Genomic DNA, 17375 nt, shown 5'->3' on the forward strand with positions numbered 1-17375 from the left:
GGCATTTCCCCCCATTCTAGAGTTTCATTTACCAGAAGAATGGGCAGTAGCAAGCAGAGGAGGAGGGGCATGAAAACATCCAGGCCCAATCCCTGCTTGAAGAAAAACACATACGCACATTTTAAAAACTGTGCATGTTGATTTGATAAACCCTTCCCCTGGACACCACACAATGCATAAGGTTTCACAGCAGCAAAATGCAAAGCAATCACACAAGTGCTAAAACCCCTTCTGCACGCCTTCATTTGTACAGTTCAGATGGCTGACAGCAAACACTGCTGACTTTTGGCTTAGAATACAGCCTGATTTTCTTTTCCTGTTTTAAGGCTTCTGTTTTCCAAGGCCTGATTGCTGCACTGCAGCTAACAGCTGCCTTCCCTGGTCAATCTTTTATTTACAAAAAAAAAAAAGCCTACAAGCAATTCAGTTTGAGCTTTCTTCAGAAATGTAAACTGATGCCCCGCTCCTGCAAAACACTTGGCCGTCAGTGTTTACATATACACACTAGTGCAACAGACTTCCTTGTGCATGCCAGTTATGTGCAAAGCAGGGTCCAGGGCTTAGTGAGAAGGAATAAATTAAAAGTCACAAAACCTGCTCAGAAATGGAGGTTTGTTCTTTTTAATGTACCTTTAAGTGTTTTCCTAAAAATATGCTTAGAAATCATTTTCTACTCTGATATGCAAACTGCTGGAAGAGATTTCCAGAAGCAGCCACTGATCTTGACACAATTGTATGTATGGAAGCATCAAGATCTTTTAAAGCTGAGTATTCAAAGCATGCATCTAAGCACTACCACTATGATGTTGAGTTAAAACACCTTCTGGTTCAGGAAAACCAGGAAATGGTACGCTACTGGTTACTGAAAAACAATTAAGCACTTTTTAAAAACCCCTCTGTCATCAGCTGCCACACTTTCAAGCCACCCGACTAACTATGTAGAAAAATAAAGGATAAATATTATCCACCTATTTATATTACACAATTTCTCTATATAAAACTTTGTTCAGTTAAAGGCTTTATCTTTGTGTGTGTGTTTGTGTTTGTTTTTTTAAAGCAATCCCCCAGAGATCAATCTCTGGGCAGCCAAAAGCATTCCAGTGAAGAAACAATATACTCTTTTACAACTCTGTATCACAGTTTATCAAACTGAAATATAATTATAAATACTTGTATTATTAAAAAAAAAGTCCTTACACAATTTGGTTTAGCCAAAAGGGATGGTGGGAAGAGAAAAAATGAACTTCTCCAAAAAACTAAAACAGAACATGGCGATGAATCTACCAGAAACCTTCCTAATTGACAAAAGGTGCCAGGAGAGTTTGCACCCAAGGCATCTGTCTTGGCAGTTCTGGGGCCGCTGTTTTAACATGGCGTTTTTTTGTTTGCCTCACGTTTTGTAAGGAAGTACTTGAAGAATTCATACACAGACCAGGCAATGGCAGTTGAAGGCATCTGGTATATAACTCGCGCTTGAACCCCCTTAAAATACCCAGCGACACCCCCCAGTTGGTAAACTGTTCTGAATGCGTTGGCCATTCCTGAGAGGTGTCCACTGATGTTCACAGAACTTAAGGCCATGTTTTCCTGAGTGTTGAGGAGAGTCTTGCAGACATCCAGGGGAGTTGTGGCTGCAGCCGCAACAGCGCCGGCAATAGCCCCCGAGACAATGTGCGTTTGAGGATTGTACTGTCGCTGAGGGTTGATCTGCTCCTGCATGAATTCATACGTGATGAAGTGGATGGCTTGGAATGGGACGTTCATGGTGAGCTGAGTGGTGTAGCTACGGTAGAAGGCCCCCAGCCCCTCAGTCCTTCTCACAGTCCTGATACACTGCAAGACTGTCTTGTATGGAGAGTGGTACATCTGCATCCGCTGCTTCACCACTGGCCCAAGTGGCAAGAGGTCAGGCAGGTCCCAAGCCAGGATGGCAGGAAAAGGAAGAAACAGAGAAGCCAAGTTAGTTGCAAGTCACAAGCTGCATTCAGGCATTAAAACAACCTCATCAACTCACTGCTGACACAAACACAGCTTGCTTGCAGAGTTCACACGCTCCTTTCATTCCACCTCCAGAATGTGACCACTGCATCCTGGTTTGAGAAGACTCAAATCAAAATTCCACAATGTCACGGTGTGCTATGGAAGAAACAAACTCCAGTTTACCTCAACACATGCATTTTCAGATGTTACAATAAACTGGAGTTTGATTTACAGCTTCTGAAACCAGAGCACTGTCAATCGCGCTCCACACAAGGGAGGGAGTGTGCAAGCACAGCAAACCAGCTGTGTTCTTGCCCAGCACTACCTTCACACCAGCAATGAGGGGCAAATGTTGAGAATGACTGCAAGAGGGAAAGGAGGATCAGAGAAATTTTGCAGTCTGCCTTGCTGTGACCCAGTGAGGTTTTCAAGGAAAGAGACCAAAAGAAGTGATTTGTCACTACCTGCCTCTGCAGAGCAACCCTGGAATTTCTTGATGATCTCTGATTTAAGTACTAGCCAAGGCTGACTTGCCTTAGCTTAGGACAGAGCTAGCTTGGCCCATCCAGGTCAGGCCTTCCATCATGGAAACTTACCACTTGTCTATTCACTTAGAACTATGTATTATTCATCACAGGCATACGCAAAATGTGCTAAGGGCTGAGATGCACCAAAGCCTATATCTGCTCAGTTAGAATGATGCCCTTTTAAAAAGCAATTTGGGAGCTTGCAAAGTCAGGAAACTCAGGTAGCCATTGCTGTTTAAACCCAAATGCCATTCCTTCCTTACTCCCTCAATTCTTGCAATGCAGGGCATTACCAGTCTAACTTCCAGAGCCCATTATAATTAGGTTAATTGTGAGACAACATATTTAAACACTCAGAGTGCTACCAGTATGCTTCTTACACAGATCCTGATATTTATACTGCCCTTGCCTCCATTCAACCCCACCGCATTCTGTACCCAACAGTGTTACCTTCGGCCGGATTCATAACAGCGTCATGTAGAAAGGTGGCCATGCTCCCTGCTACTCCTGAAAGACAGACAGAAAGTTTCCTTTCACAATGAACTCCTTGACCAACCAATTCTTAGCCTGGCTTCTGAATGTAAAATCTTCCCTGTATGTGCAGCCCATCACATAAAAAGTGGGAAAACCACCACTCCTTAAAAAAACTCATGTTCCAGATATGAGACTATTCACCCCATGGTCCCTGGTTTAGTCTCCTGCATCTCCAGTCACAGCTCTATACGACTGTGGAAGTCCTTCAAGAGCTGCTATCAAGACAAACAAAACTTGGCAAACAAAGGCCAGTGATCTACTCAGAATAAAGCTGCTTTGTTTCAACCTGCCTACAAATGCATAATCCCATGCATTGCAAGGCAGCAGACTTCATAATGGCTTTCCACCAACAGTATACTCAAAACAGGAAGATGCAGGCAATCCTGGCTCTTTAACGAGCATCTCATTCATAAGTTACATCTTTTTATGAGTACAATGAAAAACACGTGACTCACGGTCCTGTCAGTCATTCAAAAACTCATTTCACACCTAGTGTAGTTCTGTAACGCAAAGTACTGCCCTCCAGTAAGTATTAACTTGTGATATCACAAGTTTATACAGAGGCCAAACCATCACCAAATGCCTTTTTCATCCAACACCACCCTCTGCAGCAACTTATTAATGGGAAACTCAGGGTTCAGGTAGCTGAGCTCAAGGTTGACTCAGCCTTCCATCCTTCTGAGGTCGGTAAAATGAGTACCCAGCTTGCTGGGGGGGAAGTGTAGATTACTGGGGAAGGCAATGGCAAACCACCCCGTAAAAAGTCTGCCTTGAAAACGTCATGATGCAACATCACCCCAGAGTCAGAAACAACTGGTGCTTGCACCGAGGACTACCTTTACCTTGAAGGAGAATGACTTCAGTGTTTCACCTGTCCAAATGAACAAGAAGGCGGCACCCTCATTCAAATCTTTAAATCACAATGAACACAGAATGAAAGACAAGTCCCTTCAGAAATTAATGCCACTGCTCTAATTGTTATTTGGTAGATACTGCCTTCTTTACTCCTTTGTTCTTAGAAATATTATCTATCCAAACTTGGGACACCTATCGGAAAGAGAGGGAGAACAATTCTATTCAATGCTAAAAGAAGGAATGCTACATAAAACTGTTGTCCTTTGGGTCCAAAACAAATGAAATATAAGAAACCCATAAATGTTAGTATCAGTCACAGGTGAAAAGTTTACTCCTTTCTTCCTAAGTATCATAACTAACCAATGCCTCATGGTAAAATCAGCTCTAAAAAGAGATAGGATCTCCCAGTCTTCTCTGTTCTGGCCGTAAATAAATGTGCAACTATCCTCCAAGAAGATGTCTCCTTCAGTGTTTAATTAGGCAGACTTCTGCAAGGTCAGTCACATCCTGTCCCATGGACACTAAACTAATCTAGCCAACAGCTGAAAAAAAATCTATCCACCGTAATTCTATCCTTTCTCCAAGGAGCTCAGGCTTTCCTCTCCCCCCATTTTATATTCACAATAACTCTGGGAGGGTGGTTGGGAGACACTGGGCTGAGGTCTCCCAAGCAAGCCTCAGGGCTGAGTGAAGATTTGAATCCATGTCTCCCCAGTCCTAATGCAACACTCTAACCAAAACATCATACTGGGTCTCTACTGAAATGGGACAAGTACCTACATATAAAGCCTTGGGAACAGATCCCAGTCACATGATGTATTCACTACCAAAATCAGGAGGTGCAGGTTGTTCAAATGGGATGTACTCACCTTAGACTGTGCATATGCACCATTATAGGGTGAAAGGTGAAAATTTCTTAGACCCAGTTCACATATGAAAGCTTCAGGTTTGAGAAACCTTAATTCAAAAACCAATTTGGAGCAACAGCCAAACTGGAACTCATTCCACCCACCCCATGCTCTATAGACTAACAAGAGATTCAAGGCCAAGTTAGATGAGACAGGGTCCCTCAGTTTGGCCTGGGGATGTATTGCCATGTTGTAGAGAGTTCCCACTAGGGAAATCCTTGTAACAGCACTGCAAGGGACCACTGTAGTGTGGGAGATGGAATTTTTACCTTCCTGTGCTATTTTTTCTGACCTAAATGGTGCACAGGGGAGGGATGTCATCTGCAAATAAAGCCCCATCCAGTGCCATTCTGGGTCAGAAAATTGGCAAAGGGGGCAGCAGGAGCTTCCCACCACCCCCCATGCTGCAGTGGTCCCAACCAACATCACTCCAAGCATCATTAAAAGAAGTTCCCTGGTGGGAACTCTACAAAATTTGGGGAGGGACGGTGGCTCAGTGGTAGAGCATCTGCTTGGGAAGCAGAAGGTCCCAGGTTCAATCCCTGGCATCTCCAAAAAAGGGTCCAGGCAAACAGGTGTGAAAAACCTCAGCTTGAGACCCTGGAGAGCCGCTGCCAGTCTGAGAAGACAATACTGACTTTGATGGACCAAGGGTCTGATTCAGTATAAGGCAGCTTCATATGTCCATATGTCCAAATGGCAGCACGTCCCCTGGTGAAAACTTGAGGTCACCATTTTCATCTAGTTGGGCCTTTAGGAAACTCCTGTTGGCCAAGATCTCTGAATTGAGATGTTACTGCAAACAGGAACTCTACTCAAGACTTCCCATTCTAAGAAGATTCTAATCATACTTAGTACCTGAGGAAATGGTGCAAGAACAGGAAGCTGTGTTTGTTAGTAACAGAAAAGCTTCTGTCGTGATACCTCAGATACAACCTCATTGTAGTTACTGCTTGGTTCATTTACCAGTTAGACCAAAGAGGTGCATAGTCCACAACATGTAATGTACAAACTGGTTTACCATTCAGAATGTAGCAAACCCAAGGACACTTTCAGCCCATTACAAATTCTGGGCACATCTGGCTGTGATGTAGGGGCAGTAAGAAGCCTCCAGCATACAAAGTATACAGCCCACATATGGTTTCTGGCTTGGCTGTAATCAGCAAAGGTGGCATCATCTCTTGGCTGCCACAGATCCAGATGACAGGGTACCACTCACATAACGAGCCAAGACATGTGCAATGTGTATTTGTTACACGGTTCTGCACATTGAACAATACAACATATATGCACAACCATTCAAAAAGCCAGCACACTGCTATATGCAGTGAAAGATTTGCATTCCTGCATTTAGCCCAAATTTTTAAAACTTTTCAATCATAGGCTATTTTCAATTACATTTACAGATTACAAACTGCTAAGTACAGAATTCTTGAACTGCAAGATGGAGACTGGAGAATGTACTCAAATAACGATTGCAAAGGTTCACCAGCAGAGGTTAATACCAGCATGGATCCCAAACAGAACCTCCATATACAGAAGCAATATACCTCTGAATGCCAGGTGATAGACATAAGCAAGGAAAAGCTTATAAGGTTCCACAAGCATCTGACTGCCTCATGCTGGAAACAGACTACTGGGTTAGATAAATTTTTGTCCTGATCTCTTAGAAGACTGGTCTAATATTCTCAACGCCATGACAGCCAAATTTGATAAAATTTAGAAATAATGTCAGATTTCAAAAGCAAAAGGATAGACCTAAGAACCATTTTCTTGGAGCTCTCATTGTGCTAGGCTTGTTTGATTGGAATGCTCTCGTTGAAGTATCTACTTCCCAGTAATTCCCAACTCAAAAGGTACTTATGGTCAAATGCTTTGCAATATCTAACTTTTCGGAGGATCTTTAACACTACGTATCTTCCGCATTCTTCAGACATGAGCATCTAAACACTGCAGGCGCCTGTGGGAAAGAGAAGCCTAGGTTGCCAAGGATAGTCTTTTCCCAGAGTCTTTTCCTTAGAAGCCAGAAATGCAGACTGAAGATGTCAGACCATAAGAAAAGTACGCAGTGAGCAAAGGGTGGGGATTGCACCCCTGGGTGCTGTCAATATACCGTTGGCCAGGTGGCTGTTCCCTCCATCATGAATAATGTCACTTAAAGTCCTTTTCATTTTTTCGTAGCAGGCAAAGTACAGTGCGTGGGCCGGGCCCGCTCCCAGCATGGTGACATTGATCCCTCGTAATGGCCGCCAGAAGCCTTCAGTGCGGATAATCTTCTTCAGGGCTTCAAACACATTGTTGTACTGGGCTTTGGGATCGGGCTGCAAACTTTGCATCCTTGTCTGTAACAAAGACAAGAAGAAAGTATAAGTATATTCATTAATCACTTCTACCTTATAATCAAGTTCCACTGGTGGGGTGGGAGGAACAGCGCAAGCTCTTGAGATTGCATCTGAGACATCTTGCAAGCAAAGCATGTGTTCTGACACTAACCTACGATCCAGCCTCAATATACAGAACAAATGTGGTGTAGTGGTTAGAGTGCTGGGCTAGTATGTGGGTGACCCAGGTTCAAACCACCATTCAGACACAAAGCTCACTTCATGACATTGGGCCCATCATGGTTCTTAGCCCTACCAACTGAACCAGAGTGTTGTGAGGACAAAACTGAGAACAGAACAATGTATGGAAGGACAGGATGCAAAAAAAGAGAGATTGCACAAGTATAAAGCTTATACAGAGCACACAAATTTAAAAAGATAACGAAATAGAAAGACTGCATGAATACAAAGCCTTATACAAAGTACACAAGTCCACTATTATGCCCATTTTACAGACTCAAAGCTGGTTTGCCCAAGACCATAAAGGCAGTCTGAGTCTGAAGGACCTGAAACATGACCCCAGAAAACACCAACTCCCTATGCATAAACTACATTAGCTCTCAATAATTTAGATCATTTTAACCTGAGACTAGGTTGGTAGGCAACAGTCCAGCTGTGTCCTTCACGGCTCCCCCTTTCGCTCAGGGTGAAGTCCCCATGAACTTCAAGAGCATGTCAGCAGAGGGCGCTACAAGTCAGTCAAACTACAGGTATATGCTCTTGCACCAAAATCCACCAAAGAGTGGTTTCTGGACTCAGGAGTGATGAATGTTACAAGACAAGGCTCAGTCAACTTAAGAATCCACTGAACTCCACACTGCCTTACACTTCCAACTCAATGTAAGCTGCAGAGAGAAGTGGTGATGGTTCTGCATACGAAGGGAGACACATCATAAGAAAGTGTAGGACTGTACTAAGAGGGACACAGCAACATTCAGTCCTAAAGCCTCATCTTTAATCTCATCACACAACAGGAGATATCCATTTTCTTGAGGAAACCAAAGAAAATCCTTGAGCCCATTTTTCTAAAGGATAACCATCTGAAGATCTATATCAAAATCGAAGTAAGAGGGTACATCATAGAGTTAAACAACAAACAAATATCAACAAGTTGCTGCGTCTCAACAGCACATGCTCAAGAGTTCCAAACCAGGATCTCACTTGAATTATTTAACAAAATGCACCATCCATCACAATCCTTTGAGGAAAACAGAATTTACTCCCACAAGAAGCAGAGGCTTCTCCTTTGCAGGCCCAAGAGTTGCCAAATACTCTCTCAGGGAAGGTAGGGCTGTCTCTGTTCAGAAGCAGTAAATCTCTACCAATGCTGGGAGGCAACAACAGGGAAAGGCCTTGGCTTTTATACTCTTACTGGACCACCAAAGGAACTGGTTAGCCACTGTGTGAGACAGAATGCTGGACTAGTTAGACCACTCATCTGATCCAGCAAGGTTCATCTTATGTTCTTAGGGGAGCAGTCAGGCATCCTTGGATCATGCCTGGATCCAGCAGAATTGAAAGCTCTCTACACAGGCAGCATTTTATCCAACACTTTAATCATTATTTGTGTTAGATTCCGGTCCCTGGAAGCACTGAAAAGCAGGGTTAAAATTGAAATAAACAAGCATCCATCAGTTGTTCTGTGGTCATTCCAGGCAGCTACACTATTAACTCCAAACACATGATGCCTTCTTAAGTTATGGAGATAGATCAAGCCTGGGTAGCTATGTTAGTCAGACTGCAGCAGTAGAAAAGAGCAAGAGTGCACTCTCTCAAGATATAAAGACAGATGGACTCACATTCTAGCTGTATGTGAAGTGACCGTTGACTTACAAAAGCTCATACCTTGCCACAAATAGTCTTTAAGGTGCTACTGGACTCTTGCTCTTTTTTTCTTATGTACTATGTCTACAGTCATTGGTTTGTACTGTCTACCCTCCAACCAGACTTCCAATCTCTGGAAGTTGCAAAACAGCACCATCTATCTTGCTAAACAATTCCCCAAACACACCTTTCATAGGAAAATGTCTTACAAATGTATGTATCAATATTTCTGAAACACACATAGATGTTTGTCTACAGCATGAGAGTCCTTATTTCAGTGCTCCCCAGAATTTCCCAGGTTTTCCATTCGGAAAATTGAATGAAGTCCTCAGAGGGAAATGAAGCTTGGCAGGGCGGGTGGCAAACTCATTTGTTATGAGGGCCGGATCTGACATAAGTAAGACCTTGTTGGGCCGGGCCACGTGTGTACCTATTTAAGGTTAGGTAGCAAGAGATAGAAACGTTATTAAGGCCCAGACAACACAATTAAAGAATAAAACATGCTTAAAACATTAGCACTCATTGGTCTTAAAGATGCTTTCTTTGTATCTCTCCCGTGTGATCCAAGGAACTGGGAAAGAAAGCTCTGGCTCTTTCGTTCCTTCCCCCAGAGGATCGAGAGAGGGAGGAGCCTCAGCCAATAGAAGGATGAGAGGCTTGGCTCAGTGGCTCTGCTGTGTAACTGAGACAGCCTCACAAAGCAAGGTATTCTTCCCCCTTCTTCCTCCCCAAGGAAGGAGCGTCAGCCAGTGGAGAAAACAGAGGCTTTGCGCTGTAGCTCCTGTGTGATAGGGCAAGCCATGCAAAGGAAGCTGCAATGCAGAAGGAAGCAAGAGAGAGGGAGAAGGAAGCAGATGACAGCCAGTTGCTCAGGGGCCTGATAGGAGCCTTCCAGGGGCTTGATTTGGCCCCCAGGCCGCAAGTTTGACACCCCTGTTCTAGGTTTCTGTACCTAAGAAGACTCAACATTTTCCTCAGGCAACAAGGTATGGGGCCAAGAGATGGAATGTCTGAGGCGGCCTAGCTTTCAAGTTGCAAAGTTACTCTTTATCCTCAAGTCTCCATTTTCTGCTTTAATTGTTCAAGAAAGTTGCCTTAGAGAAGATGCTTTGCAGTTCTTCAGGGCTGTCTCTTTTGGTTCAGGTGTGAGCTGTTCAAGCAGCTAAGAAATCCAGCAATGGGCCTAGCAAGTCTACTCAAGTCCGGTGAAGCCACTTGAGCCTCAGCTTTGATGAGCTGCATTCCAATTCAGAACGCAAAACCACTCAGGAGCCGGGCAACTGGCTGTGCAGGCCCCTGGCCCTGCCTAAGCAATGGGAGTTCCTCCTCTGTACAATGTTTACCTAAGTGGAACAGCAAGTTTTAAATCCAGGGTTTCTTGCCAACCCATGTACAGTAAATCCCACTCTGACATAACCACCTATTTCAAAAAGATGAAAAGCATGCAAATATAATCCATGATGATCACCTTGTTTGCTGAAAATCCCTAGAAATGTAATGGAGGAATTACAGTGGATAAACACCAATTTGCCAGCTTCCAAATCTTTTGTTTAATGGGACCAGCCAAACACAAGCAACCAGCCTCAGCACAATCAGGACTGTTTGCTTTAACACATGATTTTTAAAGCAATCAAAAAGGTACGCTGATCAGTTTGTAGTATTTAATCTTTACAAGGCGGATTTCTGTAATATTTCAGAAAAACCTTTATTTTGGTTTCAAGATGCTGGGGGAAGAGTAGATCACAAAGCTGCAGAATTTCAAGTTTCTAGTTCTCGTGGAGGTCATGTAGGAGGAAGAACTTATTAATAAGAAAACTATATTTCAACATTCTAGCTGGGGAGAAGTGTGTCTTTATTTGGACTTCTCCATATAAGAAACAAGAATATTGCTACATCGGATAAAGTACACTAAAATGGATCACCATTATTTAAATTTAAAACACTTTTTATAAACCTTTTCAGTCACCTGACAATTCCAAATGACTAGCAACAATATCTAACGCCCACCCATAGACCTCTGAAGTCTCTCTCTCGGCTTGACTTCGCGAATGAAGATTTAAGAAGGGTGCAGTAGTCCACGTCTGCTGCAAGCTCGCTGGTGGCTGACAAGACCAATGCGGGACAGGCAGATCCGGCCACAGTGGCTGCAGGGAAAAGTCTGATTTGGGGTTGGTGCTGTAGCAGTGCGATTCTTCCTCAATCTCCTTTTGTCCTCAAGACCAACTATGCGTGCTTTCTCAAAGGAAGAGACAGCCTGGTGGATGGTGTGCCTCCATGCTTTGCGATCTGAGGCTAGGTCAGACCACTGGTGATGGTTGATGCGACAGGTGCCAAGGGATTTCTTCAAGGAGTCCTTGTACCTCTTCTTTGGTGCCCCTCTATTTCGATGGCCGGTGGAAAGTTCGCCATACAGAGCAATCTTGGGAAGGCGGTGGTTTTCCATCCTAGAAATATGCCCTGCACAGCGCAGCTGCATCTTCAACAGCAGTGCCTCGATGCTTGTAACCTCCGCCCTCTTGAGGACTTCAGTGTTGGTCACAAAGTCACTCCAGTGGATGTTGAGGATGGTGCGAAGGCAGCGCTGATGAAAGCGCTCAAGGAGTCGCAGGTGATGACGGTATAAAACCCACGATTCGGAGCCGTAGATGAGGGTTGTCATCACAACCGCTTTGTAAACATTGATCTTTGTGCCTTTTTTCAGATGCTTGTTGCTCTACACTCTTTTGTGCAGTCGGCCAAATGCACAGTTTGCCTTTGCCAGCCTGTTGTCAATCTCCTTGTCGATCTTGGCATCTGAGGAGATGATGCACCCCAGGTAGCTGAACTGCTGGACTGTCTTCAGAACTGATGCACCCACAGTGATGCAGGGAGGGTGATAATCTTCCTGGGGTGCAGGCTGGTGGAGAACTTCTGTCTTCTTCAGACTAACTTCTAGGCCGAATAGCTTGGCAGCCTCTGCAAAGCAGGACGTCATATGCTGCAGAGCTGATACCGAGTGGGAGACGAGTGCAGCATCATCAGCAAACAGTAGCTCTCGGATAAGTTTTTCCATTGTCTTGGAGTGAGCCTTTAGTCGCCTCAGGTTGAACAGGCTGCCATCAGTGCGATAGCGGATGCAGACACCATCGTCATCATCTAGATCTACTGCAGCTCTGAAGTAGGCTTAAAATATCAGACGTTTCATTAACCACAGAATATGGACATTGACAACTTTTCAATACATGCAGTCAGAGTCAAAGGATCAAGTCAAATGAGATGCTGGGATCTGTGATACAACTGTCTCATGATCTTTTAAAAAAAAAAGACAATTACAGCTGCTGCGGAGAGGGATGAAAACTGCATTCACAAACTGAAACCTGTCTCCTTCCCATTATAGCTCTTTAAGGGAAAACAAAAAATGGACAACCATCCATCAACTTTCCTTTAAATGGCTAACCACAGTATTGGAGGGAGGTGGCACTTTCAATCAGTAGAAAAGTGCAGTGGAAGGATTAGTACCAGTGTTCCCTCTAAACTGAGTTAGTGTGAGCTAGCTCAGTTTTTTAGCCTCTAGCTCACACATTTTTGTCTTAACTCAGGAAAAATGGCCCCAGAGCAAACTGATTTATGCAGCACTTTAATGTCAGTAGCTCACAAAGTAGCTCACAAGACTCCACAGCTTAGAAGGAATATTGAGTAACACCCCTCTCCTTTCCTACAAATGCTGGTCTGAATACCACACACACACACACACACACACACACACACAGAGCAATTTCTGTTTCACAGAGATCTGTGATTTCTACCAAGTCCCACTTAACCCAAAGAGTACTATTCTAAACTTACATTTACATCAGACTAAATACACTGAAATCAATGTGCTTCGACTAGCCTAACTCCACACAGGATAGCACTGCAAGTGTCCTAATGAAGCAGAAACTACCTCTCACTTGTATCATGAAGGTTAATAAGAACTGAACTGGTAGAGCCGTACAGATTCTCAGGTTCATCTTACAAAGACAATTCTATCTCCTCCCTACCCCACCCTGCCCCTCTCCTCATCTACACTACCAATCCTATCACTTTAAATGCACAGCCTTATGTCTCCAGTATTCCCAGTTTACATACAAAATCAAGGCTGAGAGAAATTAAATTGTTCAAGATGACACATGAAGGATTAAGGTCTGATCCCTTCAGGCTTTCCAGAATTTAGCACTACATGGAAATGGTGCTGGCTTTGATCTTTGAAGCCCTAAGCCTCGTGTACCTTCCCATGTGTTTTCTCTTACATGCCAATGGTGGCCTTGCTCCAAATATGTGCAAGAATAAAGCTCAAAGGCAACAGGAACACAGCCTTTTTTATAGCGGCCCCATAGGTATGGAAACAGTCCCTCCTCTTAAGAGGCTCCACCTTGCCCCCTCACTTACAAAGATCCCCCTGTTCTTCTAAGACTGTGGAAATGGGTCAGTATTTTGATTTTTTTTAATCCATCCAGACATTTAATGGCATAACATACACATTTAGACATATACAGAAAAAGAACTTTTATACTTTTGATTTTTTTAATGAAAAAGCTTATCCTGTTGTTTATAAGAGATTTCTCATAGTAATGTATGTATTTTTAAATGACCTGTATTTAAATTTATATTGCATTGTTTTACTTGTAAGCAGCTTTGAAAATATGTAAATGCTGTAAAATAAAACTGAGGGGGCACATATTGCTCTGTTTTCCTCTGACCTGATTTAAACACAACAAAGCAAAGAGTTCCCCTGTGTGACTGCACAGGCTCACAATCTTGTATATAAAGCAGCCTGCACATGTGCAAAGAATATGCATGCTTCATTAACATGCTATCACAAGGGCTACAGACTGCTAATGTAGAAATTACTAATGCATCAGTGCTTTGTAAAGGTTGGACCAGTGTAAATGAGACACTGAGCCCATGAAAAGTCTTACAGGGAAGCAATCCTGCCTCACCAGAATCACCCTGAAAGACAGAAGTTGCCCCTTGGTCTGCAATAGTTACTTCTATATTATTTATTTATTTAGTAGGCTTATATTCCGCCTTTTCCCGTAAATGGGCTCATATATGCTGTCTTGGGTGGACTGAACCGTGTAACATTACAAAGAAAGCTCACATTCCTGGATGACTGCCAACGCAGGGGGTGGCAGGCAAAGGTGTTATGCCAAGTTTAAAAGAACCAGGAAGCAAACTGATACTTGCATTCCATCTCTAAACCAATCAGGGAAGAAGAGAAAATATAAAGAACAGTAAGCCCCTGTCTTCCTTTTCTGATCTTGCTTAAACAAGTGTTTTGCAATTATAATCCGTTGCTCCTTATGTGGAGTAGTGAAACTGTTCCATAGGGTCGACAAGCAGATCTCACAACATACTGAACCAGGAACTGATTAAAGAAAGAAGATGTCAGTCAAGAGAGAAAGAAATGCCAAGAGAATCTAGGATGGACTTCCCTTTGCAATTCTGCTGGCTTGGGTAGCTGGGACATCATCAACACCCACATCCATTTGTATACTGTGATTCCTTCCAAGAGCTCAGAGCAGCGTACACAATTCATCCTGCATCTATGATGTAGGCTGGGAAGAGAGAGATTGTGACTGGCCAAGGACACTAAAGCTGCAATCCTAGAAACAGTTTCCTAGGAGCAGGCCTCATGGAATAAAGACATTGTTACTTTTGAATAGACCTGCTCAGGCCTGCTCTCTCAGTGACCTTCACAGAAGGGGAGGGAACATCTGAAGTCTGGTCTCCTCAATCCAAACCCAACAATCTAGCCACTACACCCACACTGGCTCTCATGCTGGATCTTTATGCCCACTACCATGAGAAAAGTGAATATTTTAAAATTAATATTTGCATCCCACCTTGATCAGGACCCAAAGCAGCTTCACACATCATTCTTCCCTCCTCCACTGAACCCTCAACAACTACCTTGAGAGCAGAGGTTAGGCCAAGAGATTCTGACAGAGCCCACAGAGATTTCATGGCAGAGCAAGGATTCCAACCCAATTGTATGAGGTCCTAGTCTGACACTGTAACCAGTACACCATACCAAAACTTCCTTAACAAATAGTAAGCAATAAGGGTCTTGTGGAATTCTACCTATTGCCCACCTATGCTGTGCGAAGATCCAGGTGCTTTCCTGGTCCTTGGACAGCAGATGTTGGGAAAACCTTTCTCTGCCTCAGACCCTGATTTGTACACAGCAAGGTTTGATCCTTTATCTCCAGAATAAACTCCAGAGAATAAATGACTGAAACAGAATCAAGCCACTAAGTTAGACGGGACAATGCTCTGACTGCATAAGGCAGCTTTATACAGACCAGGGACTGTTCCTTTATAAGAGCCCGCAAAGCAAAGATCACCAATTTATCACAATGACACCAATACAAAATATGTTTTTTTTTTTAAAAAAAATGAGAATGCAGCTAAAGTGGATTCACTCAACTCCCCCTCCCACCCGCTTACTAGAAATGGAGACAGCTCATCAGACGAGTCATGTGACGAAGAAGGCTCAACTGCCAAGGACAGCCAGTCACGGGAACACGTGACAGCTAAGAAGGGTAATGCAATCGGCAAGTTTTTGAAATACCTCAGTGCCACACCCAGTTTAGTCATAAGCAGGTTTATGGATAATGCAGACCTTCGGCACTGTTTGGGGGTGAAGGGGCAGAAAAGTACACGGAACAGCACAAAATGCAGCGAGCCTCTTCTCTTTTGCATCAGCTTCACGTATAAGAGCAGCCCTGCTGCCTCAGACCAGTGATTCATCTAGTTCAGTATCCTGTTTCACACAGTAGCCAATCAGTTGCCCTGGAGTAAGAACAGGCAGAACACAAAGGTCAAGACCTCCCCCTGATGTTATTTCCTATCACAGGCATTCAGAGGTTTGCTGCCTCTAGATATGGAGATTCCCTTTAGCCACCATGGCTAGTTGCCATTAATGGACCTACTCTCCATGGATCTGTCTAATCCTCTTTTAAAGCCATCTAGATTAGTGGCTATCACAAAGCTCATTGGCAGTGAGTTCTACAATATCCTTACCCAACTCAGCAAATAATTCTCCTTTTGTCCATCCTGAATCTATTGCCAATCAACTTTATCGGGTTCTCAAATTCTAGTATTATGGAAAACAGAGAAAATGTTCTACCCGCTTTCTCTACTCCATACATAGTTTCGTAAGCCTCTATCACGCTGTCCACTTATTCATCATTCTTCTAAACTGAAAAGCCCCAATCACATCACAAGTACAATGGTCTTGCTAAATCTAGCCAGAGCCTACCCTGAGCAGCAACAATCTGTTTCCAGCAGTGATTAGCTGGATGCTCACAAGGTAGGTATGAAGGTATCGAGTTCTCTTGATCCACTTTAGTTCTGTCAATTCACACAAACCAACAGACACCAACATTAACAGGAGAGGACACTCCGCATAAAACACATATCCACATGCAACTGCTGTGGAAAGGGACAAGAAGTGTTTCTAGGCACACTGGCAAGTGCACTGCCCAGCCCCCACAGTCAGCACACACCCATCTCATTAGCCAGCACTGCATCTCCACCTATACTTGGCCTGTCCATACTAGTCCATGTCATGCACCAACAACTGCAGCATCTCCCCATGACAGCAAGCACCTGGCTAAGTGTACGGACAGAAGATGCCATGGAGAGAAGAAGAAAGTGCATGTACATAGTGCACGGTGTCCCACACTTCCAATTAAACACATCCACCTCAGTCCCAGGATGTGATAAGCTGCCATTCAGACCCATCCAATTCAATAGCTACTCAGCAATCTTACGCCTTTACTTAGACTGCAAATCACTCCACTAATGAGTTCCAGCAGCTGAAATAGCTTTCATATTCTTCAAGCAGGTTTGTGCACTACACATCAGATTCACTGGGAGAGGTTTAAAAAACTAGCACAGGACAGTTCATACTGCCTCCCTCCCCCTCCCTCTCACACACACACACACTCAAACACACACAGATCTGAGCTGCCTTTGTGAAATCAGACAGGTTATTTAACTGTAACCAAACACTTCTAAACCCATCTGCATAAGAGTAAACAAACCGAATTGCATAAGACAGACATCTATCCATGAAAGCTGGCTCCAGCTTGTTTGCTGAAAGAATACTACTCAAAGTCAATTTAAGCGATAGACAGTAAGCCCAACCAGGCCGTTTTAACAATGAACGGTTGAGCTTTAGCCTTAAAAAGACTGGCTGCATTCAGACAACTCAACAAGCCTCAGAAGATGCACTCGCTCCTGTTCTTACAAATCATGGTTTTCCTGTTACGAATATAATACCAGTTCTTTTAACAAGCTGCTTTACTGTAGCTTTGAACTTTTTGGTAGGCAATAAATAA

General features: G+C 43.6%; 1 protein-coding gene across 2 annotated transcripts in view; it reads right to left on the reverse strand.

The window, feature by feature from the left end:
• Positions 1-401: 401 nt before the first annotated feature.
• The window catches only part of SLC25A37 (solute carrier family 25 member 37), a 36918-nt gene continuing 19944 nt past the window's right edge, over positions 402-17375 (reverse strand). Inside the window, exons 2-4 of one of the 2 annotated variants that reach the window (XM_060250816.1) lie at positions 6918-7146; positions 2958-3014; positions 402-1886 (exon numbers count right to left, since the gene is read on the reverse strand). In XM_060250816.1, the coding sequence (XP_060106799.1) occupies positions 1366-1886; positions 2958-3014; positions 6918-7146 (807 nt within the window). In that variant the 3' untranslated portion in view covers positions 402-1365. Of the gene's footprint in view, positions 1887-2957; positions 3015-6693; positions 6884-6917; positions 7147-17375 lie in introns of those variants that run through there. The other variant, XM_060250817.1, reaches the window with a different exon arrangement.

This window comes from Heteronotia binoei, chromosome 12, assembly GCF_032191835.1.
Source record: "Heteronotia binoei isolate CCM8104 ecotype False Entrance Well chromosome 12, APGP_CSIRO_Hbin_v1, whole genome shotgun sequence".
Classification (NCBI taxonomy): Eukaryota; Metazoa; Chordata; class Lepidosauria; order Squamata; family Gekkonidae; genus Heteronotia; species Heteronotia binoei.